This window comes from Bufo gargarizans, chromosome 6 (genome assembly GCF_014858855.1).
Source record: "Bufo gargarizans isolate SCDJY-AF-19 chromosome 6, ASM1485885v1, whole genome shotgun sequence".
In the NCBI taxonomy this organism is placed as follows: Eukaryota; Metazoa; Chordata; class Amphibia; order Anura; family Bufonidae; genus Bufo; species Bufo gargarizans.
Genome location: NC_058085.1, coordinates 240,250,810 through 240,277,169, shown reverse-complemented (window position 1 = coordinate 240,277,169; position 26,360 = coordinate 240,250,810). Strand labels below are relative to the sequence as shown.

General features: G+C 42.6%; 1 protein-coding gene across 3 annotated transcripts; it reads right to left on the bottom strand.

Annotated features, from left to right (window-relative positions):
- Window positions 1–7,102: 7,102 nt before the first annotated feature.
- LOC122941344 (zinc finger protein 501-like) lies at window positions 7,103–16,504 on the bottom strand. 3 transcript variants are annotated; one of them, XM_044298490.1, is made up of 5 exons: window positions 16,367–16,504; window positions 16,034–16,271; window positions 14,043–14,192; window positions 13,849–13,969; window positions 7,103–9,446 (listed from the first exon to the last, which is right to left on the bottom strand). In XM_044298490.1, exons 2-5 carry the CDS (start codon window positions 16,139–16,141, stop codon window positions 8,146–8,148), a joined length of 1,680 nt encoding a protein of 559 aa, XP_044154425.1. In that variant the 5' UTR covers window positions 16,142–16,271; window positions 16,367–16,504; the 3' UTR covers window positions 7,103–8,145. The 3 variants fall into 3 exon arrangements, with proteins under 3 accessions (XP_044154425.1, XP_044154427.1, XP_044154426.1); XM_044298492.1 differs by having other exon boundaries at window positions 13,849–13,958; XM_044298491.1 differs by having other exon boundaries at window positions 16,208–16,271.
- Window positions 16,505–26,360: the final 9,856 nt, after the last annotated feature.

Here is a 26,360-nt window from a genome sequence, read left to right as displayed (position 1 = left end):
CCTTGAAATATCTCACTTTCCATGTAATGAGTCTATTGCATATGTTAGTTTCACCTTTTAAGTTGCATTACTGAAATAAATCAACTTTGCATGATATTCAAATTTTTCGAGTCTCACCTGTACATGTGTGTGCACATATACACACGTTCATATGAATATAGACACATATATACATTTACATCTATATTTGGTTATTCTTCAATCCATTTAAACAGTAGTTCCCCACTTCCTCCCATGTCTTTAATTCTCCAGGATTGGCCCATAGCAATAAGATGCCAATATTCAAAAAGGGTTGAAAAACAGAGCCCGGAAACTATAGGCCGGTTAGGTTAACATCTGTCGTGGGTAAACTGAAAGTTTTCTAAGAGATGCTATCTTGAAGGATCTCAACGGAAATAAGCAAATAACGCCACATCAGCATGGCTTCATGAGGGATCGGTCATGTCAAAGTAATTTAATCAGTTTCTTTGAGGAGGTAAATTCTAGACATGACCACGGCGAATCTTAGGATGTTGTATACCTGGATTTTTCCAAAGCATATGACACTGTACCACATAAAAGGTTAGTATATAAAATGAGAATGCTTGGAGTGGCAGAAAACGTCTGTATGTGGGTAACTGGCTCAGTGATAGAAAACAGAGGGTGGTTATTAATGGTACACACTCAGATTGGGTCACAGGGGGCCCTATTCTCTTCAATATATTTATTAATGATCTTGTAGAGGCTTGCACAGAAAAATATCAATTTTTGCAGATGACACTAAACTGTGCAAAGTAATTAACACTGAAGAGGACAGTATACTACTACAGAGCGATCTGGATAGATTGGAGGCTTGGGCAGACAAGTGACAGATGAGGTTTTAGGGTACTTTCACACTAGCGTTTTTCTTTTCCGGCACTGAGTTCCGTCATAAGCACTCAATACCGGAAAAGAATGGAGAGAAATCCGTTCAGGATGTCTTCAGTTCAGTCACTGAACGGCGTTTTGGATGGAGGAAATACCGCAGCATGCTGCGGTATTCTCACCGTCCAAAATTCCGGATCAGTTGCCGGAATGCCATATCCGGCATTAATTTACATTGAAATGCATTAGTGCCGGATCTGGCATTAAAACACCGGAATGCCGGATCTGTCCTTCCGGTCTGCGCATGCGCAGATCGGTAAAAATTTGAAAAAATATATAACGGATCCGTTTCTCCGGATGGCATGTGGAGAGACGGATCCGTTCTTGCAATGCATTTGTAAGATGGATCCGCATCCGGATCAGTCTACAAATACTGTCCGTTTGCATGCTGCTTGCCGGATCACTCCGCTGCAAGTGTGAAAATAGCCTAACACTGACAAAGTCACCCGTACATACTAAATGGTAAAATACTGGGTAACACTGACATGGAAAAAAAACTAGGAATTTTAGTAAACAGCAAGTAGAAACCAGTGTCTGGCAGCTGCTACCAAGGCGAATAAGATAATGGGTTGCATCAAAAGGGACATCAATCAGACCGTCACCTCATCCCGCAAAAAATTAGACCCTACCTAAGAGAATCGGTCAAGAAATAAAAAAAGCTATCACTCTCAGACAATGGAGACACTAAAATATGATTATTTTTTGCTCTAAAACTACTATTATTCTGCTAAAGTGAAATAAAAAAAAAAAGCATACATACAGTCAGGTCCATAAATATTGGGACATCGACACAATTCTAACATTATTGGCTCTATACACCACCACAATGGATTTTAAATGAAACGAACAAGATGTGCTTTAACTGCAGACTGTCAGCTTTAGTTTGAGGGTATTTACATCCAAATGAACGGTGTAGGAATTACAACAGTTTGCATATGTGCCTCCCACTTGTTTAGGAACCAAAAGTAATGGGAGAAATGCTCTAAACCCAGACACTGTGGCGTGTCTATAAACGGGTGAGCAATTCCTCCGCATGCGGTCCGCAAACGGCAAATCCCCAGCAAAAAATGCGTACCATGGAGGATGCCGGGCGGACCACATGCACCACAAGGACATCTTACACAAAATGATACATTGCGCAGATGAAAAAAAATATATACATACAAAAAATCACTGCAAAAAATGCACCAAAATGATACGCAACTGACAATACTAGCTAATTCCTCAGGCCGATGTTAAAAACGGAGAACTTTGCCAATATCTTCCTGTCAGGAACATATCGGAGCCCCTCATGCACCACGTCACGGTGTCTCAGCACGCATGGGGTCCTACCACTAAACTGCCCGTGATATGTGAACAGGGTCTGAACAGTGCAATTAACTCACAGCCAGACTCTCACATACCTCCATAGTGGTATCACAAATGCATTGTGAGGTAGGATAAAGCTGTGAGCCGCACCCACAACAGACCATGTGACACAGAAGCTAACAGGTGCAAAAGAATGTTACCAACAATACAGTATAAAGTGGCACATTCCATACATATAAAGACAAAAAACTCACAGAAAAAAGTGGCCTAAACTGGTGGAAATGCTGCAAACCCAGACACTATATATACCCAGACACCCAGCGTGTCTATAACCGGGGGAGCAATTCCTCCGCATGCGGTCCCCCAACAACGGCAATCCCCAGCAAAAAATGCGCACCATGGAGGATGCCGGGCGGACCACATGCACCACAAGGACATCTTACACAAAATGATACATTGCGCAGATGAAAAAAAATATATACATACAAAAAATCACTGCAAAAAATGCACCAAAATGATACGCAACTGACAATACTAGCTAATTCCTCAGGCCGATGTTAAAAACGGAGAACTTTGCCAATATCTTCCTGTCAGGAACATATCGGAGCCCCTCATGCACCACGTCACGGTGTCTCAGCACGCATGGGGTCCTACCACTAAACTGCCCGTGATATGTGAACAGGGTCTGAACAGTGCAATTAACTCACAGCCAGACTCTCACATACCTCCATAGTGGTATCACAAATGCATTGTGAGGTAGGATAAAGCTGTGAGCCGCACCCACAACAGACCATGTGACACAGAAGCTAACAGGTGCAAAAGAATGTTACCAACAATACAGTATAAAGTGGCACATTCCATACATATAAAGACAAAAAACTCACAGAAAAAAGTGGCCTAAACTGGTGGAAATGCTGCAAACCCAGACACTATATATACCCAGACACCCAGCGTGTCTATAACCGGGGGAGCAATTCCTCCGCATGCGGTCCCCCAACAACGGCAATCCCCAGCAAAAAATGCGTACAATGGAGGATGCCGGGGCGGACCGCATGCACCACAAGAACATCTTACACAAAATAATACATTGTGCAGATGAAAATAAATAAATATATATATATATATATATATATATATACACATACATACACACCTCACAGTGCATTGGTGATACCATTATGAAGGCATGTGAGAGTCTGGCTGTGAGTTGATTTCTAGCACTGTTCTGACCCTGTTTACACACCACGGGCAGTTGAGTGGTAGGACCCCATGCGTGCTGAGACACCGTGACGTGGTGCATGAGGGGCTCCGATATGTTCCTGACTGGAAGGTATTGGCAAAGTTCTCAGCTTTTAACATCAGCCTGGGAATTAGCTAGTCAGTTTCGTATCATTTTGGTGCATTTTTTGCAGTGATTTTTTTTAACCAAAAGTAATGGGACAGAATAATAATCATAAATCAAACTTTCACTTTTTAGTCTCAAAAATCATTTATTTTACGATTCAAGTAGGAAAATTACAGCATAAAGATACATTACAGAATAATACTGCATCACAGATCATTATCCATATGTGTTATTAGAGAAAATCTAACAATAAAAAAAGGAAAATAAACAACTCGGATCAATCAGTATCAGAGGTAAGTAGGTACAATGAGAGGCTGTACAATCACATATATATGCATTATAGAGTGAAGGTGTATCTGAGGTCCACAGAGAAAGTAGATGACATCCAAGGGTCCCAGACCTTTTCAAAGACATTGACCGTATCTGTCCTGATTGCAGTGAGTCTTTCACAGAGGAGCAATTTGTTGACCCTATCTATAACCGCTTGTTTGCTAAGTGAGGGTGTGCGCCACTTAAAAGCGACATAAATTCTTGCTGCTAGCAAGATAAATTGTGATAACTTGAAATTTGCCATGGTTAACCCTGAAGGTTTGTCGCCTAATAAACACTGAGAGATCGTAGCCAGATATCTACAACTTAAGGTGGTGGCAATCAATGAGCAAATCTGATCCCAGAAACGCCTCACCACTGGACAATTCCACCAAGTGTGTAGCATCGTGCCGTCCGCATCACATCCCCTAAAACATTTCTGGGATACCTCTGGGTACATAAGATGTAACCTGGCTGGAACCATGTATGTTCTATGCAAGATTTTAATAGAGGTTTCAGCTAAGGTAACTTGCCAGGAACCTTTCGTACGTGTTTGGGAACGCTGGAACCAAGTGGAGACAGAGGATTCCAGTCCCATGTCGCTCTCCCATGCCAACATGTAAGGAAGTTTTATCCCTTCTGGGTGAGCATCAAGGTATCCATATACTCTGGACAGAAGACCTTGCTTATACAGAGAATATGCGGCCATTCTCTCAAAAGGGGTAAAGTCTATGTTCTGGGTTGAGCCTACTAATGACCTCAAGAAGGACAAAATTAACATTAAAATGTTCTCCACTAGGAGGAGAGTGTTTCCCCAAAAAGTCGCTTTTAGATTCTAAGGTACCCCTACGAAGGAATTTATGTAGCGTGCTAAGGTTGTTGCTGATCCACCAATGAAAGGAGGTGGAACGCAAACCCGGGCGAAACAACGGGTTGCCAAAAAACAGGGTCAGCGGGGATGGAGTGGACTGCAATTTATATTTGAACCGTACTGATCTCCAAAGTATCAACGAATAATGAGATAGGAGGGATGTGTCGTCCATATCAAGGCTGTTCAAGTATAAGGCGCCAAATTAGACATTTCTAGAGAGACCCATAGTGGTTGTTTTTTCTTGTCCAGATGTGTTAGAAACAGTTGCGCCAACCTAGCTGCTCTATAGTATTTCAGGAAGTCTGGCACTGATAACCCCCCCTGGGATTTATGTTTGCACATCGTGGATTTAGAAATGCGAGTTCTCTTGTTAGCCCATACAAACTTCATGACATCCTTCTGTAGGGACTTTAGGTCGGCTGAGGGGGCCGGGACGGGCAGCGTTCTAAACAAGTACAATAGTCTTGGAAGCACTACCATTTTGACTATATGGATCCTACCAACCCATGATACCGGCAAGGAAGCCCAAGACTTCAAATCCTGTCTAATTTTATTGTACATCGGGGGGAAGTTAAATTTGTAGACCAATTCGGGTTTGATCGGCAATGACGTCCCTAAATACGAAATATATTGCGTCATAAGCTGGAAAGGAAAGTTATCTACTAGTTGGTCTTTCTGCTGGGGGGGGGGGGGGGGGGACATTGCAGGTGAGGAATTCAGACTTGTGATTAATTTTAAGGCCCGAGACTTCTGAAAAGGACTTTAACAATAGCAGCAGGTTAGGGAGGGACACTGTGGGGTTTGTAATGGACATTAACAAGTCATCAGCAAATAGGCTCAGTTTGTATTCCGTCCCACCTATAGTCATTCCGCTTATGTCAGGGTTGCCTCTAATATGAATGGCCAAAGGCTCCATTGCTAAAGCCAAGAGGGCAGGAGATAAGGGGCAGCCCTGTCGCGTACCTCTATGAATCCTTATAGGGGAAGGACTAGAGGCGGGAAGTTTAAGGTTCGCTTTAGGACTAGAGTACAATGAGCCTATCGCTGTAAGGAAGGGACCACTTATTCCCATCTTGGACAGGACTTTGTTTTAATAATCCCAGGTGACTGAGTCGAACGCCTTTTCTATGTCTAATGCTAATAATACTAGGGGTATTTTACGCTGATTAGCTCCTTGCACTAGATTCAATACTTTTCTAATATTGTCTGGGGCCTCTCTCCCAGGGATGAACCCCACCTGGTCCTTATGTATTAAATCGGGTAGAATGGCGTTCAACCGTCGGGCCAATATGGAAGTGAAGATTTTGTTATCTAAATTAAGGAGTGAAATTGGCCTATAGTTCGAGGGGTTCAAAGGGTCTTTGTTGGGTTTGGGAATAACTGTGATGTTGGCTTGCAGAAATTCAATTGGAGGGACGCGTCCTTGCAAAAGGAGGTTGCAATACTTTAAACTTCAAACCCCCGCAGATCCGATATTGATGACCTATCCTGACGAAAGGTCATCTAGATATGACCTGCAGAACCCCTTTAAGTTAAGAGAAATTTTTCAATCAGCATTGTGATACCTCTGATGGTTATTGTAATTTTGCTCTAAGATCTAGCAGATTCAATCTGAAAGTGAGACAAATCCATACTATGAATTCTTATATTTCCAAGGGTTAAAGAGCCCACTAAACCGTTTTTTGTTTTTTTTTGGTTAATAATAATCCCTACACTGCGAGCTCTGCATACATAAGCTAAATATTCATTTTGGAGCAGTAGAATTTGATAAAAAGCAATTTTTATAATATGTAAATTACCTTGCTACCAGCAAGTAGGATGGCTACTTGCTGGTAGCAGCCGCATCCTCCGATCCTAATGACGCCCCCTCCGCATTTTGATTGACAGGGCCAGGGAACGTAATCGTTCTCTGTTGGCCCTGTTTGAATTCCAAATATTGCGCCTGCGCCGTACCTGTCTTTAATCGGTGCAGGCGCACTGAGAGGCGGCCGCTCTCTCGGCCGCTCCATCCTCAATGCGCCTGCGCCGATGACGTCACATCTACACCCGGCGCAGGCGCATTGAGGATGGAGTGGCCGAGAGAGCGGCCGCCTCTCAGTGCGCCTGCGCCGATTAAAGACAGGTACGGCGCAGGCGCGAGATTTGGAATTCAAACAGGGCCAGCAGAGAACGATTCCATTCCCTGGCCCTGTCAATCACAATGCGGAGGGGGCGTCATTAGGATCGGAGGATGCGGCTGCTACCAGCAAGTAGCCGCCCTACTTGCTGGTAGCAAGGTAATTTACATATTATAAAAATAGCTTTTTATCAAATTCTACTGAACCAAAATGAATATTTAGCTTATGTATGCAAAGCTCGCAGTGTAGGGATTATTATTAACCAAAACAAAAACTGTTTAGTGGGCTGACAGAAGCCCTTTAAGACTGCAGATTCACCAAGGATGTTCTTTATACGTTTTTTCTTTGACTGGAGTTACTCCTTAAAGCAAAAATGCAATAATTTCAGATGAGGCCATAAATAAAAATAGGTATTACCTAAGCAGCGGTTAATGACACTGTCAGATAGTTTTTTGTTTTTTTTAAGTTCTCGATTTAGTAAAATAATAAAATCTGCCAATATCACCTTACCAGTCCCTATTGTTACAATACTACAAGGTTCCCCCAATGGTCACCAACCTCAGCCAGCAATGAGCTAAACAGCCCTTTCTGCATGCTGAGATAACCAGAGGCCACCCAAGTGCCATACGGCAAAAGAACAGAAGCAATGGAGGATCGGTAAGATATTATTTTTTACCATAGGAAGCCATTTATAAAGAATGTAAACGGCTGGAAATGCCTTTATTAAAAACACATTTGATTTAATGTTGTAAAAACTACAGGCAGTGATGTTTTCAATGTAAAGTTACACAAATGTCAGAGTTACTCTACAATGACCTTTTCTGTTTTTAATGGCTCATGCACACGACTGTGATTGGGCCGGGAAGTGCGGTCTGTGTGTCCGCCAGATCTCCCAGGCCGACTGCGGCTCCCCTGCACTGAACTGGCTGTATCTTAGTGTTTTATGATGCGATCAGTTCAGTTCAGGGGAGCCATGGTAGACCCGGGAGATCCGTCAGACACACAGACTGCCAGGCCAATCACCGTCGTGTGCATAAGCCCTAACGGAGTATTATTGTCGATCAACATTAAACTGCCATGCAAAGCTCAGTCTTTATCTCTGCAGATGAACCTGTTGCACAGTTTATTCTATAACTCAACATTGCCTTGCAGAAGGTAACATTCAATGAGATAAAACATCTTCAATTAGTTTAGGACAACAAAATGAAGTTTGTACTTCATATCAAATCCAAGAGGCGACAGACAGTATGACCATGTGCAATGTATTACTTTTAAGCTTGTTGTGTGCTGACTTACTGATCATCCACCACTGTCATAAAAATTTCTTCTTTAAAAACACTTGTAGTATGATGTATATGAGCTTGTTGATGACGCACAAGTTGTGGTTTATTGGTAAACCTCATCCTGCAGGCAGCACAACAGAATGGTTTTTCTCCTGTGTGGAGTCTCTGATGAGCCTGGAGATTTCTTTTACAGGTAAAAAACTTTCCACACTGGTCACAAGAGAATGGCTTTTCCCCTGTGTGGCTTCTTAAGTGTGTATTAAGGTTCCTCCTGCTGGTGAAACTTTTCCCACATTGAGCGCAAGGAAACGGCCTTTCCCCTGTGTGACTCATTCGGTGCCGATACAAACTTTTGTTGCTATTAAAGCATTTCCCACATTCAGTGCAGAGAAATGGCTTTTCTCCTGTATGGATCCTCTGATGGCTCACCAGTTCTGGTTTGCTGGTAAAACACTTATGACATTCTGAACAAGAATATGGCTTCTCTCCAGTGTGGATTCTTTGGTGGATGATGAAATAAGAGTGTCGAATAAAACATTTGCCACATTCTTTGCACGAGTATGGTTTCTCTCCTGTGTGGATCTTCTCATGCATGGAAAGATGTGTCCTTCTCTTGAAACTCTTCCCACATTCGGCACATGCAAACTTCTTGTCTCCTTGGTGAAACCTCAAATGTAAAATAAATTCTGAATCATTGGCAAACGATTTCTTGCATTCTGGGCAAATATAGGATTTTTCCTTTGTGTGAATTAACTGATGTTCTAAAAATCCTATCATACTTGTAAAACACATGTGACATTCAGAACACTCTTGGGGTTTAGTCACAGTTTGTGGCTTGCTTGCCGGAATACAAGCATATTCACACAAGGCATAGTCTTCTTTATTACCAGAAGGTGAATACTGTATATGGTCAATGGGTGAGTAGGCATCGCTGTCTGAGAAAGTTTCAACATCACATGAGAGGGATTCCTCCTTAATATTAATAGATGCGTCTTGTGGTATATGATGTGTGGGGGAAGAAATGTTAGCGTTCATGAGAATTACTTGTTCACCTGGAAACAATGTATCCTTAGTGTGGTGAGATGGATATTTCTCTAAGTGATGTGTGGGGGTGTACATGTTAAAATTGGTAATGCAACTTTCTTCACAAGAAGCTGGATCTTCTATAACATTTTCGAGACTCTTGATCATGGCTGCTTCATCCGTTCTGCATTGTGCAGTCTGAACATTTCTATCATCATCAGTCAAAAATTCTGAGAAAGGAACAGTGTTGTGGGAACGTTCAGGTATTTCTTCAGTTTCAGTGATATCTGTTAAGAGAGAAAAACACGGTGCTTAATGAATATCAGTACTGACTGAAGTGTGGAAAAGGCTTCAGAGAGGCATTTTAGTAGAGGAGATTGGGGGAGGAGACAAATTGTAATATGTGGCAGATGTTAAATAGTGCCACAGTAGACCACACTATAAAAACAAAACCATACTTACCTCTCTAAATCTCTGGTTGGCCACAGACAGAGAGATGTCGTACAGACAATGACTGTCAGTAAAACATCTGCCCGTCCTCAATGGTAAACAAAATACTTCCTTCTTCTATGACAAAAGGAAAAGACGAAGATGATTATTGCATGGAAATAATCCAGCATGTCAGAAAGATTACTTGAACATCATTTTCACCTTACAATGACCAGTTCTTGCCCAAATGCTCAACAAGTGGGAATATCATTCTGCATGTTTGAGACATTTACACAAAAAAACTTTAATCTACATATACCATAAGAGTATGTTTGGTAGGGACTGACTGCTGCGACACCTATGGATGCCAAAACAGAATACACTTTAAATGGCAGCGACTGTGGGTATGCAGCCACTTATCTAGCAGCCACATTGAATGGGTCCACAATCCGGAAGATATAGAGCGGAAGGTCAAAGAAGCAATATGGAGCTTCAATTTGAATGGGTCTGCATCCACCAGCGCAGGCCACATGAACGGTGTCGTGCATTGGGGAGCGCAATTTGCAGTCCCCAATGCACTGCACATGCTTGTGTGCATGAGCCCTTACCAGGGTCTTGAACAGATGTTGATATCACAAGTGTTAGGTTGGAAAACCCCTTTAGCTTTTGGCTTAGGTCAAGTACAGATGTGTCCGGGTGAGGGAACTGGTGGAGTAAACTACTTTATAACATTATGCACAGGAATCACATGCTGCAGAAAAAAAATACATGGACAATAGGGCTGCAGTAAACGATTATTTAAGTAATTGAGTATTCTATTGATTCATTTTTACGATAAATCGAATAATCTAATAAGAAAAAACTTCTTAAAATAACGTATTGCTTTATAAAAATGTCCCCCTTTACCAGTGCCTCCTGTGCCATCAGATCAGCAGCCCCTCCATGCCATGTCCCCCAGTGCCCCCATGATGGCACTGCCATCAGCCCCTCCATCCAGATTGCAAGGATGTCCCCCTTCCCCAGTGCCTCCTATACAATCCACCATGTCCCCCAGTGCCATCAGATCAGCAGCCCCTCCATGCCATGTTCCCCAGTACCCCCATGATGGCACTGCCATCAGCTCCTCCATCCAGATTGCCAGGATGTCCCCCTTCCCCAGTGCCTCCTATACGATCCACCATGTCCCCCAGTGCCATAAGATCAGTAGCCCCTCCATGCCATGTCCCCCGGTGCCACCATGATGGCACTTCCATCAGCCCCTCCATGCCATCTAGACTGCCATGATGTCCCCCTTCCCCAGTCCCTCCTATGACATCCACTATGTCCCCCACTACAACAGATCAGCCACTTCAATGTTATAGATGCCAAATCACAGGTGCCCACCCCCGCCAATAACTTTATACATGCCAAATCACAGATGCCCCATTTCCCCATGCCAAATCACAGGTGCCCCCATTTCCCCCAGCCCATGCCAAATCACAGGTGCCCCCATTTCCCCATGACAAATTACAGGTGCCCCCCCTCCTCTGCTAACTTTATACTTACCTTTCAGTGCAGAGTGCGCGACACATGGAGTCCGCAGGAGACGGTTCTTCATCCCAGCATGCACTGAGGACCTCATGTTTCACACAGCGTCAGCCAGCGCGCTGACGATGTGTGAACACAAGGTCCTGCATCGCGGTGCCGACGGGAGACCACGGAGCGGTGAGTGAGAAGCTTCAGTTCACTCACGCTCCGTGGTTATGTGATTTAAACGAATCCTTGATGCAGAAAAACTGCATCGAGGATTTTTTGCCTCGATTACATCGATGAATCGTTTCAGCCCTAATGGACATAAATACTTCCCTGGGAATGCTATATTGGAAGTACTCCCAGCATTCAGCATGGTCTTTATTGTATGTGTGCAATGATTGGGAATTAATGGACAGACAAATATAGAGTCCAGGAATAGAACAGATTTGGCAGGGGAGCTACTTACAGATCCTTAGATGTGTATAGTGTTCCTTCCTGCTTTATCCAGGCCTCCAGGGGTAGAACAGAGCAGATATCAGTCAATAAATCATTTTATGGGAAAAAGTATCAACTTAATGATGCTGTTGTAAAAGTGCCTCTTAGATTGACTTAGGTAAACCTTAAATGATAGGAAAGGTAAGGGCTTACCTATACTATGCAACTTACTTATCATGTGCATCCTTCTGATCGCCCTGATGCTCGTTGCATTGCTCCACTCCAAAAGCACATCACATGATGTTACAGAAGACAAGCCTAGATAATGCCCCGGATCGCTCCCAATGTAGTACTCGGTGGTATAGCCACACCATTATACTGTATGTGATGAATCTGGGGGATTTCATGCAGGTTTATTAGTGGCCCAAATCCATGGAAGATGTGTTTTTTCAGCACCAAACCACACCTATGAACATAGCCTGACACCTTAGAAACAGGTGGATTTACTTCCATGCATGCAGATCACCAAAATATTTATGGATGATTGATTGTAGGCAATTTACAAGTGATAATAATATTAAGTATCATCATCATCATTATTATAAAGCTATGGAAACCTCTGTACTGATTATTTTTTATTATTCACCTGTTTTCTGAATGCAAAATTAGGAAAATTTCCAAATTGTTCAATAAAAATGTTCTATGATTTGCTTCAGCAGAGTGTAAGTTCTTCACCTAGCTTTTGGTGGTTCTCCTCCCTTCTCTTAATGTTAAAGACAGCAGCAGGATTTCTTGTGAATGTCCTGTTGTGGCAATTTGAGGGTTGTAATACAACCCCATTCATTTTCATTAGTTGCAAAGTGGGGAGCGTTACAGTGTGATCTCTGGCTATGTGACGTGTTGTGCCAAAGTCACCGTGTTGCCACATCCTAAATGAAAATAAATAAAATAGTTATTACATTTACAGTGGCCTGAAACTATATGTAAAGAGCCAGGTTTGTGTTACTTATAAGGTCAAGTAGATATTCCTTTACAGATGCAGGATTTCGGTGGTTAAAGGAGTCTTCCAGTCTGTAGATATTGATTAGCTATTCTTTAGATAACCATCAGAAACCCGCACCAGTCAGTTGTATTGTGCAGCCACCAGTGCCCGACACTAAAAAGTGGACAGATCTGGAAGCAGAAGGTAGACAGAAGCTCAGCTCTCATTCACTTGATCTTTGTCAGCGCTAAACGTCCTGTTAAGCTGCTCCCATCATGCCCAATGCATCTTCCCATAAAACCGGGAAGCATTACTTTAAAATCTCTCTCTGAGCTGTTCAGTCTCACATTTTACACTGCATAATGTACACGTGCTACAGTTTTTAAAAACAAAATTCACGCTTTTTGTTAACTATATTTATCTAATTGTTTGGGGGTCTAACAATTTTCTGTGTTGTCTTGGCTGTGTGCTTAGAGTGATTGTTGGCAGGTGAACCTTTGGCCGATTTTGAGGTCCAGAGCACACTGGATCAGGGTTTCATTAATATCGCTGTACTTTTCTGCATTCAGCTTTACCTCAACTCTGACCAGTCTCCCTGCCCCAGCCACTGAAAATAGCCCCACAGCATGATGCTGCCACCACCATGATTCACTGTACAAATGATATCGGGCAGGTGAAGAGCGTTGCCTACTTTCCTCCAGACATGCCACTAAGAATTGAGGCCAGAAAGTTAAATTTTGGTTTCATGCGACCAGAGAATCTTGTTTCTCACAGTCTCAGGTTTCATGAGACCAGAGAATCTTTTAGGTGCTTTTTGCAAACTCAAGCCCGGCATGTGTCTTTTACTGAGGACAATCTTCTTTCTAGCCATTCTGCCATAAAGACCAGATTATTGGAGAGCTGCAGTGATGATTGGCCTTTTGGAAGTTTCTTCCATCTCCACACAGGATCTTTGAAGCTCAGCCAGAATGCCCATTTGGTTCATGGTCACCTGTCTTACTAAGGCCTTTCTCTCCCAATTACTTAGTTAGGCGGGGTGGCCAGCTCTAGGAAGAGTCCTGGTTTTAGCTAACTTCTTCCATTTAAGAATTATGGAGGCCACTGTGCTCTTGAGGACTTTCAGTGGAGCAAAACCTTTTTGTACCCTTCTCCAGATCTGTGCCTCCACACAATCCAGTATAAGACTTTTCTCTAACTGTATATTCAAACTTAGCTTTTCAGACAGGCTACATGTGCAACCAATACTAGGACTACTACTAGAGATGGATAAGTCAGCATGCGTGCTATCTTGTGGAATAGCGTACACGAAGAATGATGAGGTGTCCACTTACCAAGTAATGTAATTGTCTGGTGATTCTCCATGATATCCTTGTATAGATCCTTGTGTCCTTCTAAATACTCCCACTCATCCATGGAGAAATACACAGCAACACTGTGCCACCTTACAGACACCTGACACACAATAATCCATTTATTATCCAGATACCTTCAGAGCATTACTGTATAATGTCCCAGCATTGCTCACCTCTCCAGTTAGCAACTCAGTGATCATGTTGGCGAGTTTCAAGATCTTAAGCTCATTAACGGGACTCCAAGAGCTTCTTAGTCTACGTGCTGCACAGGAATGACCACTATCTGCAAATTCCTCCCAAGACTTCCTCTGGGGTCCATAATCCTGTGTAATGATAAAACCACACACAAATATACCATGAATATACACACACATGAAAAAGTCATTTTCACTGGCACACTGTAATGGCTTCATATTATGACTGTCAAAAAATCCCTACAAGCCCAACAAAATATAATGAAACGGTTTAACCAGTTCAAGACGGAGTCATTTACCAGACCACATACATTACATGTACTTGGATGTCCTCTAGGGGTTAAGGGGACGTTAATCTCTCCCCTGCTTGCATTAGATGCAGCTCAATTACTTGTGCCGCATCTGTGCAGGTCCATGCAACAAAGAGTAGATGTACACCAGGAAGGGAGCTGGTGTAGATCTCCGCTATAATCTACGCCAGCTCCTTGGCCTAGATTATAATGCATTTAATGGACTGCCTACTCCAGCACCTCACCGCTCGCTGCTTTGGAAAGTGGCAAGTGCAGAGGGGATGATAAACTCTGCCCTAAGGCCACATTCACAATACGTGGATTTTCACGGACCACGGTCTGTGAAAACCCGTCCTGCTGAGTGCAGGAGCGCACAGTGTCATAGGTTGCTAAGACACCGTGCGCTTCCTGATGCTTTACAGTAATACACTTGTATAGATCATATGAGTGTATTACTGTACAGCGTCGGCGGCACAAAGCGCACAGCATCATATCAACCAATGACGCCATGAACTCAGCAGGACGGGTTTTCACGGACCGTGGTCCGTGAAAATCCACGTATTTGTTAATGAGGCCTAAGCGTTTATTCCCTAGTGGTAACTGTGTCTGGATTGTCTGATGTGAGAAGTACAAGGTATAATAGTGCAATGTGTATATATATATGTGGTCAGTTATACATTATGGTGTGAGGTACACAAGGTAATATTGGTTTCAAATGTCTGCAGCAGTATATATGTGAGATATGAGTAAAAATAGGGAAAGGTGGGGGGATGAAGAGAAAGGAGGAGGACCTCCTTATACCACTCTACTCTAGTCTCTATGCTAGATCATCCTGAGGGTTTTCTCCATGCTGTTGGGGGTTGAAGGACCTGTGATGATGCTCTGTGCAGTTCCCTTACTAGATGTACAGGGCCTATGATGATGTCATGACATGTCCTGGCAGATGCTCCGATCTAACCTGGGAACTACATCATTCTTTGTGCAGTTCCTTTACTAGATGTACAGGACCTGTAATTACATCATCACAGGTCCTTTAGTTTTCTCCACTGATAATAGGGATACTTTACTGGAGCTGGACAGTAATGAGTGTAATTAGGGGGCAGGGCCTTTGGTTCACTGCGGCCCCCATAGCTGCTGCGTGGTCTGCCTCACCTCCCCAATTATACCTTAGAGGTAAATGGGAGATCATGTGACATAATTCCCAGAATCCCTTACTTCTCCGTTCATATCCTAGATAGAGGTAAGAGGGAGGACACGTTACATAACTCCCAGAATCTCTCACCTCTCCAGTCATATCCTAGAGCAGTGATGGTTAACCTTTTAGAGACCGAGTGCCCAAACTGCAACCCAAAACCCCTTTTTATTTATCGCAAAGTGCCAACACAGAAATCTAACCTGAATACTACAGTCCAATATAGTTTATCTTCCATGTACTTTATCATTTAGCTATAATCGCCTGCCTGCATTCAGTGCGCTGCCTGTACTGTTCATAGTGCGCCCTGCACTGATGAATGGCAGGAAAAGTCTAAGGCATGTTGGTACACCATAGAGTTTTTCCAGGGTGCCGATGCCCACAGAGAGGGCTCTGAGTGGCGCCTCTGGCACCCGTGCCATAGGTTCGCCATCACTGTCCTAGAGGTAGGAGGGAGGACATGTGACATACCTCCCAGAATCCCTCACCTCTCCAGTCAGCAGGTAGATGATCTTCAAGGATAAGTTTAGAATTCTGCCCATCATGGGCCTCGGGACCTCCTTGTCCATTCTTGGCGAGTTAGGAGGAGAATCCATAAATGGTGTCACACTTCTAAGACTGGACCTGAGAACCCATAATAAGGATGAGAAGACTTCTGATACCTGAAGTTACAGAACTCCTTTACTGCCCAGCCATTTCTTCAGTCTCCTGGAGTCACATCTATACCTAGAACATAACCATATATGAAATGTATTTAAAGGGGAGGGGTGAAGGGGTTAATAAAATATTACTGAAGGACATCCTCCAGAACTACTTCGCACCTAATTACAAATAACCAGTCACGTGACCCTACTTCACATAATGACGCAAGCGGGCTCAGTGACAACAGCAGTAACGCGTATTTTCATTCCAAGTCTCCAGCTGCCTAACCCGGGAACCACAGCTTCCACCGATCAAGCACTTCCGGTTTATGCGTTCCACACAACCTCTGCAGTGTGTATCTTGCTACTTTTAGTATCGCTTTGGACGCCAGGACTACAAATCCCAAAATGCATTGCTTATAGCTCACCCTAGTGAGATCTTTACAAAGCTCTTAGACAGCATTGCCCTCTTGTGGTTATTTCCGGTATTGATTGATTTATTTATTGCGATAGTTAGCCGTGCCCTTTGTAGCTGCTTCTCTTATAAGATTACTTCTGGATTATACATGCATTTCTGTGGTCCTTTCCTGACTATTTCTCTTGGTTATAGTTGTGCCTTTGTGGCTGTTCTCTACTCTGGTCGTTTCTGCTCTTAATAATTTCTGTTAGGTTTATTGCAGCAACAGTATCCTTTTGTGGTTGCTTTGGACACTGCTACTTTCTACTGAACTGATCAATCAGTAAATACATTCATGCAATCATTGCAGCCAAAACCAAGAGTGGATTCAAAAATAGAGTAGAGGTAGTATCTGGTTATAATCCAATAGTCATAGGACTAATAATTCCTGTTTCTGGTCTATGTTTAAAACATAACTTGTATTATTTATTCACATACACAATACACAAAAAAGAAAAAAAGACTGTTGAGAGTGCTTTAAAAATATATATGGAGGGGAATAGAGTACAAGAGGTAGATTTTTGTGACAGTGTCACTATGTACTAGCTATATGAGAGTTGTATCCTTTTGTGAATGATGTTTATTCAATTTGATATAATGTATCTTCTAAAACTTGTTTCACTTTAGATTATCAGCTGGTGTTATCTCTCACCAGACTGTAAACTATCATTCGCACGATATATTGGCTGATCAGCTTTTGCGCTATGTCAATCAATATTTAAATAAATAATCCTGCTGGAATAGTATAGCAATCTATTCACTGTCAGCTCAGCCAGCTATATCTATACTACCCTTGTAATATGATCTGAAGCGCGCTGCGTCTGCAGGTCACAGTGCTACAGATCAACTATCCCTAACATATTCTTAAAATGTAATACGACGCAGCTCCCCCGACATGCTTCACCGCACACGGCGGCGTCTTCAGGGGAATGGAGCTACAGGCAACACGAGTGTTTGCTATGCGATATGCTTTATAATCCTGGGACGGGTCATCAAACCATCTTACCCAATCAGGATCTAAACACTCGTGTTGTCGGCGTCACTCGGGCCAATCACCGCTCCGTCTCTCCGTTATGATGTCACCTAGTAGAGGTCAATTCCAAGGGGGCCCTATGCGCCTGCGCTTATGCTTAGACATCGGCTTGTCTGGTTCCCGATTCCCACTGGGCATGCGTCAGAACTTTAAAAGTGGAGCTCAAAGACGCTCTTTGCGCATGCGTCGGGACTTAGATTATTTGGAACAAGGTACTATTACAGGTATACATTAAACTTGGATTCAGGGTGTCCGCTCGATACTGATATACACTGGGGCACATTTATACCCCCTCCTAGATCAAGTACATAGGTGAACCTGAGCCCAAAGTAGATCTTTACTCCTTTGAGGGTTTCAATAGATATTTAAGGACTGATTTTAGTGGCAGATATTTTACATAAAATTATAGATGTCCCATGTTATTAGTCCTATTTATCGGTCCAGCCCAGACTGGAAGGAAACTTTGTAAAGATTTAGCCATTGTCCTATATACTACTGAAAAAACCTCATAACTTAAAATTCCTGTAAATAATAGGTGTCACTATTCCTATGTCATTGCTGCATAGGTTTTATGACCCAATTGGGATTGTCTGTACTATACATCTGTCATATACTCACGGATATTTCTGCCTTATTGGTTCTCAACTTCTATATTTTGATGTGTTAATTACCTATTATTATTCAAAAATATATTATTTATTACTGAAAAAGGAGAGCTAAATAATTTCATATAATTTAAATGCATTCGTATATACACATGGCATATTTACAGCATTGAGGATGGTGTGTCTCCAACTCTATTCATATAAATGTTGTAAAGGAGAAGTCTTCATTGAGACCATTGGGGCTCATTGTGTTCAGTCTGTCTATCCACCGTGCTTCACACTGCAGGAGTTTCCTATCTAGGTTGCCACCTCTAGGGCCTAGATTTAATTTTTCGATACCCCAAAAACGCAAGACTGATGTTTTATTCTTATGTACATATTTGATATGTCTTGCGATTGGGGTGTCTTTTCCCGTCTCAATAGAGCTCAGGTGGCCCGAGATACGGCGTCTTAGCTCCTGTGTGGTCTTGCCAACATATAACATAGGGCAAGGACACGATGCTATATATACAACCCCTGTGGTTTTACATGTGATCAATTCTCTGATATTATATTCCTTCCTGTCTCCAGGGTTAATTAATTTTTTAATACGGGGGATATATTTACAAAATGAACAGTCTCTGCGTGGAGTTGACCCACTATATTTGGCTCTTGATAATGTATTTTCCGTTTTTATTTCTTTCAGATGGCTGTGGACCAGTTGGTCCTTCAAATTAGGACCTCTCCTATAAGTGATACTCGGATTTGGGGTGAGTACTGATTTTAAATCTCTGTCTGTCTGGATAATGTGCAAGTACTTTTCCAAAATACGACAAATTTCTTTGTTGTATCCGTCAAAAGTGCCAATGCATCTGATGATCTCATTCTTTTTTTATAGAAGTTGTTTTAAGTAAGTCCTCTCTATCAGTGGTCTTGGCCCTATTAAAGGCTCTTTTGATGGGGGCTATAGGATACCCCCTCTTTTTGAATCTCTCCCGTAGTTGTCCACTTTCTCCCATGAAAGAGGCTTCATCTGAGCAGTTCCGCCGAGCCCTCAAATATTAGCCAGTGGGTATACCCCTCTTCAGAGGTGTAGGATGCCAACTGGAGCAATGCAAATAGCTATTAGTAGAGGTCGGTTTCCTATGTATCTCGGTATTCAGATGTCCATCTTCTGTAATTTTGATCTTTAAATCTAGGAACACTATTTCCCTCTCCTGAATCTCATACGTAAATTTCATTCCTATGCAATTATCATTAAGAGCTTGGGTGAATTCGTGAAAAAGTGATTTACCGCCATCCCAGGAGATGAGTATGTCGTCAATATACCTGCCCCAAAAAATGATGTGGCAGGTATATGACGACATCCCATCCGCAAAAACTAAATTATCCTCCCACCACCCTAAAAAAAGGTTTGCATAAGTGGGTGCACATGACGTATCCATACCATTTGTTTGTTGGCATATTTTACCCTGAAAAATAAAATAATTGTGCTCTAAAATAATTCTAACATAGAAAGTACTAAGTGATTATGCTGTGCAAAGTTACTGCTTTTAGTGCTCAATAATTTTTTTGTAGCTTTTATACCTAGTGCATGTTGTATGTTACTGTATAAAGATTCAACATCCAAGCTTGCCAGGATGGTATTTGGTGTTAGTACCATATCATTAATTTTCAAGAGAAGGTCTTTCGTGTCCCTAATATAAGACGGGAGGCTGGTGACAAAAGGTCTTAAAATCTGATCCACATACTCACTGATACCTTGAGTTAAATTATCATTGCCAGATACAATAGGCCTTCCTGGGACTGGTATTTTGTCCTTATGCACCTTTGGAAGTGCGTAAAAAGTGGAAATTGTAGGATCTTTCCTAAAAAGATATTGAAATTCATCCTTTGTTATAAGATCCCTATCTCTAGCGTCAGAAGAATTTTCAATTCCGCCATATATACTTTTGTGGGGTCATTTGGGAGAATTTTATAAGTATTTTTGTCCCTAAGTAATTTCTGTACCATCTCAATATAGTCATCTTGATTCTGGATGACTATATTTCCCCCTTTGTCTCTAGGTTTGATTACAATATCTTCATTTTTCTTTAATTCCTCAAGAGCTAGCAATTCCTGTCCTAGCAATTCCTGTCCTTATAGGTAGGGATGAGCGAACTTGTGTTTCAAGTTCAGCATACAATGTTCGGGTTATCTAATAATTCTGTTATGGATTCCGCTACCACAGACCATAAGTTATGGTCCATGGTAGCAGAATCCATAACAGAATTCTTAGATAACAGGAACCTTGTAAGCTGAACTTGAAACACAAGTTTGCTCAACACTACTTATAGGGGTTGTGCCAAGTATCCACAGGATAGGGGAAAACTAAGTGATCGCTGGCGGTCTGACCGGTGTCCCCATCCTGATGGAGCAGCAGGTTGAGCCGTCCATTCATTCTCTTAGGAACTGCCTGCAAATACCTAAATGTTGTACTCAGCTATTTCCAGCATTCTTATATGACAGGGACATGGGACTCCCCCCCCCCCCTTCTCGGGATCTTGTGGGTGTTCCACTGGCCAGACCTCAGTGTTGTACTCTGCTATTTCCAGCAGTCCCATATGACAGGGACGTGGGACCCCCCCCCCCTTCTCGGGATCTTGTGGGTGTTCCACTGGCCAGACCTCCAACAATTGGTTAGTTATATCCTATCCAAAGTGACAAAGTGACCTCCTGACAGCCAAATGCAACAGTGACCACTCTCTATTTATTCATCTGGATCCCTGACTGCTGTAGACCACCAGTTCCTACTCAATAAACTTCAATGTATTGACCTTAAGGACAGTGCCTTCTCCTGGTTTTCTTTCTATGCCTGCGTTTTTGGTGTCTGCAAAAAAAGGGGGTTAGTCAGCACCTCCCAGTGCGCAGGTGCACGCTGCCATAGCAAAGACCTAGAGGAAAACAAGAGACAATGCAGCAGCACCCTGCAAATCAGATAAAGTGCAATAATGCCAAAAATTATAGTGCAAATGCTACACTTATTTATAAAGTGAGATGCTTGGCCAATGCATTTTGTACAAAACCATCTGAGCCTGTCTGCCGTACGTCAAGGTGATCTCTGTTTGACGGGTCCTAACACTAAATACTACCTGTTATGCGCCATAATAGCCGCCATAAAGTTCAGGGAGTGTTGGATCCACATGCATGCTGGATCCACTCTGCTTTTCACCATTTTTGGTGCCATAATGGCCTCCATTACAAGGGATGCAGGTACCAACATGTATGCCGAGCCCACTCTATACCTTTCCTTGTGCCAGACAGCTTCCAATGAATGTAGTGAGAGCAGGCTACAGCTTTATACTGAAACTAATTAAAATCAGCCTATAGGGCAGACAGGCTAATCAGGAGTGCACAACTCGCTGGAGTGCCACATCTCCAGCATTGTAAATCTACAAAAAAAGGGGGTTAGTCAGCACCTCCCAGTGCGCAGGTGCACGCCGCCATGGCAAAGACCTAGAGGAAAAAAGAGACAATGCAGCAGCACCCTGCAAATTAGATAAAGTACAATAATGCCCAAAATTATAGTGCTACTGCTACGCTTATTATAGCCATGGCGGCGTGCACCTGTGCACTGGGAGGTGCTGACTAACCCCCTTTTTTTGCAGATTTACAATGCTGGAGATGTGGCACTCCAGCGAGTCGTGCACTCCTGATTAGCCTAAGTTCCGGGACAGGGGTTATCCCTATCGGTTGCTGTCTGAACACAGGGACAGAGTATGCAGCCTTGATAGGAATGACATTCTGTCCAAGCAGAGAACTGCTCAGAAACCAGAAAGAATCCTGTTTGTCTCTGTGTACAATGAAGTCCCTCCATTAATAAGATCATCAGGAAATACTGGGATATATTGGGTACCTGCAGTAGGAATATTCCCGAGTTTAAACATCCCCCGTTGTTTTCCTATCGATGGTCTAGGAACCTGCGGGACCAGCTGGTTAGGGCTGATATTGGTTCCAAGGGTACTATGAGACAGACCATGTTGGCACAGCCTGGGCTGGGTTGTTTTCCCTGCCTAGGCTGTGTCAATTGTAGATATATTCGCAAGGGGAAGAAATTTATACAAGTCAGGTATAGTACAGACCAAAAGTTTGGACACACCTTCTCATTCAAAGAGTTTTCTTTATTATCATGACTATGAAGGCATCAAAACTATGAATTAACACATGTGGAATTATATACATAACAAACAAGTGTGAAACAACTGAAAATATGTCATATTCAAGGTTCTTCAAAGTAGCCACCTTTTGCTTTGATTACTGCTTTGCACACTCTTGGCATTCTCTTGATGAGCTTCAAGAGGTAGTCACCTGAAATGGTCTTCCAACAGTCTTGAAGGAGTTCCCAGAGATGCTTAGCACTTGTTGGCCCTTTTGCCTTCACTCTGCGGTCCAGCTCATCCCAAACCATCTCGATTGGGTTCAGGTCCGGTGACTGTGGAGGCCAGGTCATCTGGCGCAGCACCCCATCACTCTCCTTCATGGTCAAATAGCCCTTACTTTCAAAGTTTTCCCAATTTTTCGGCTGACTGACTGACCTTCATTTCTTAAAGTAAATGATGGCCACTCGTTTTTCTTTACTCAGCTGCTTTTTTCTTGCCATAATACAAATTCTAACAGTCTATTCAGTAGGACTATCAGCTGTGTATCCAACTGACTTCTCCTCAACGCAACTGATGGTCCCAACCCCATTTATAAGGCAAGAAATCCCACTTATTAAACCTGACAGGGCACACCTGTGAAGTGAAAACCATTTCAGGTGACTACCTCTTGAAGCTCATCAAGAGAATGCCAAGAGTGTGCAACGCGGTAATCAAATCAAAAGGTGGCTACTTTGAAGAACCTAGAATATGACATATTTTCAGTTGTTTCACACTTGTTTGTTATGTATATAATTCCACATGTGTTAATTCATAGTTTTGATGCCTTCAGTGTGAATCTACAATTTTCATAGTCATGAAAATAAAGAAAACTCTTTGAATGAGAAGGTGTGTCCAAACTTTTGGTCTGTACTGTATATCCTACGATATCATGTTTCACCTAACTTGTGATACCAGTTTTGTTATATACGTGTTGTCCTGTCCATGTAATTTACTTTATGTGGGCGAGACATCCACGGAATTAAAAACTCTCCTCAATCATATATACAGTATTCGGAAAAAGCGCCTTGACCTGCCAGTATCCAAACATTTTACAGAGGCAGGGCACAAGGAGAATGACTTGAAATGTTGGATCTTGGACCACATACCTCTACCTAGACGAGGTGGTAATAGACTCAAGTTGTTGAAACACAGGGAATTACTGTGGATACATCGGTTGGACAGTCTTAAACCCAATGGATTGAACGTGGAATATAATTTGGGGGATATTATATAGAGGGTGTTTTGCCTCTTTTGACCTGTGACTTGTGTCTTGTTCTCAGGTGTGTAGACTTGGAGAACTATAATAATGTCTATAATGTTTTTAATATATTTAAATAATTGTTCTTTTTTTCTTTTTAGATCACTTGCACAATATGAAGGAAACAGGGATGGAGAACAAAGTCGAACAGCTTCTTCACATGCATTGGGAATTCGGCACCTTTATTGCAATGATTTATTTTATACATGCTGCCCTGAATGAGGAGTGCCAAAGGGTATAAGCCGCATTAGTTCTATTTGTTCAGCCCATATTTTTTAAGCATCTTAATTCAGTTGCCCTTTATATATAGTGATTTATCGGCCTGAGGAGATCCCTCCTGAGTAGGATGATGCCTGCATTACTCTCATAGGTGCTCCCCCCAGATAGCCACGTGATATGTGGTGGTCTTCGGGATGTTACATGGAAGAGTAGGGTTGCAGCCCTGTGAAGGGGACTGCCCCTACCTTTTTGCGGCACTATACTCGATTACAAGGCTGTATTCCGATATGAATAGTATTAGTATATGTATTTAGGGCATCGGACCAGTAACCAAGATGGCGTATGTGCGCCTTGTTCAAATTGGGCATGCGCACAGTATTCTGTAGAGAGCGGAACGGCAGAAGGGGAATGCGCCAGAGCTGACATTCCGAGAGAGATATATATATTTGACACAACCTGGAATAAAATAAACATAAATAATGTTGATAACATAAAATGACATAAGCATGTGGACACAGTGTTCCTCTGCAGGGCCCGCTTGTTCCTCATTCTCCAGAATCCATCACATCTGTGAAAATATAAAACTAAAACTATAAGTGCTTAACGTAGCTCACAGATGTGATGGATTCTGGAGATTGAGGAACAAGCGTGCCCTGCAGAGGAACACTGTGTCCACATGCTTATGTCATTTTATGTTATCAACATTATTTATGTTTATTTTATTCCAGGTTGTGTCAAATATATATATATCTCTCGGAATGTCAGCTCTGGGTCATCAGGAGATCCCTGGCAGGGGTTATAAACTAGAGGTGATTTGCGGGCTTTGTGGAGACAGGCGTGGCGTGTCCCGTCATGTTTGTCGACACTTCATGCCTACTAGGGTAGAGGGTCTGTACCTTTGACGAGGTACAGCCTCCCCATATATCTATCCTCCAAGATACTCTGCACACATGACCCTGGGCGAGCTACCATACTCCGTGTTGGCGCTGCCCGCATCTAGCACAAATGGGCATGCGCGCATGGCAGTAGATACCTCAACTATTGTAAAATGGCCGCTCGAGTGGATTATAGTTAGAGCGCATGCTCCACAAATGGCGCTCTGTGACCTCATGTCGTAGGCTTTTGATGCAACCTGGCGCTTGCGCAGTAGCATCTTCCGAACGCCGAGTTTGGCGGTAGTCTGCATGTGGGACTCAGGTGTTCCTACAGGGTATGTTATTGTTTTTCAGATTTCCATGCATCGCATTACTCCTCCCACTGGTATATTATATGATGATGCACATATGTATTCAATTCATTGCACTTGGCACGTTATCTTGTATTTTACTGCTTGAAAAAGGCTATTTGTATGAGCTGAAACGTTGCCTACACCACATGGGTGAATAAACCACTTATTTTTATCTGGAGTGCTGTCCGGTTTCCTGTCTATTATACTGGGTAAGCAGCTATACCCTTGGACCTAGCACCCGCCATTCTTGTTGTCCAGTGCCGCCATCGTGTTTCATTGTGTGTGTGTGTGTATATATATATATATATATATATATATATATAAAACTAGCAGAAGGACCCGGCTTCGCACAGGTATATTTCATCTATTTCATTTTATGTTTCCGTGTGTCGTAAAAAGATATCAACAGTTTTCCCCATAACAGTGACCTCTACAGTACCTGCCCCTTTACCAATAACCTCCACAGTGCCCGCCCCTTTAACAGTGACCGCCCATTTAGCATTGACCACCTCTTTAACAGTGACCTTCATAGTGGCCGCCCCTTTAACAGTGACCTTCACAGTGCCCGCCCCTTTAACAATGACACAATGACCTTTATAGTGCCCGCCCCTTTAACAGAGACCTCCACAGTGACCTCCCCTTTAAAAGTGACTTTCACAGTGACCGCCCCTTTAACAGTGACCTTCATAGTGGCAGCCCCTTTAACAGTGACCTTTACACTGCCCGCCCCTTTAGCAGTGACTTCAACAGTGACCGCCCCTTTAACAGTGACTTTCACAGCGACCGCCCCTTTAACTGTGACTTTCACAGTGACCGCCCTTTTAACAGTGACTTTTACAGTGACCGCCCTTTTAACAGTGACTTTTACAGTGACCGCCCCTTTAACCCCTTATGCTCATTTTCACCTTAAGGACCAGGCCAATTTTTGCAAATCTGACCAGTGTCACTTTATGTGTGAATAACTTTAAAACGCTTTGACTTATCCAGGCCATTGGTAAATACCAAATTTACCCAAAATTTTGAAAAATTAGCAAATTTCAAAATTTCAATTTCTCTACTTTTATAATAGATAGTAATACCTCCCCCCAAAAAATATTATTTCACATTCCCCATATGTCTACTTTATGTTTGGATCATTTTGGGAATGACATTTTATTTTTTGGGGACGTTACAAGGGTTAGAAGTTTAGAAGCAAAACTTTTTAAGGACCAGTTCAG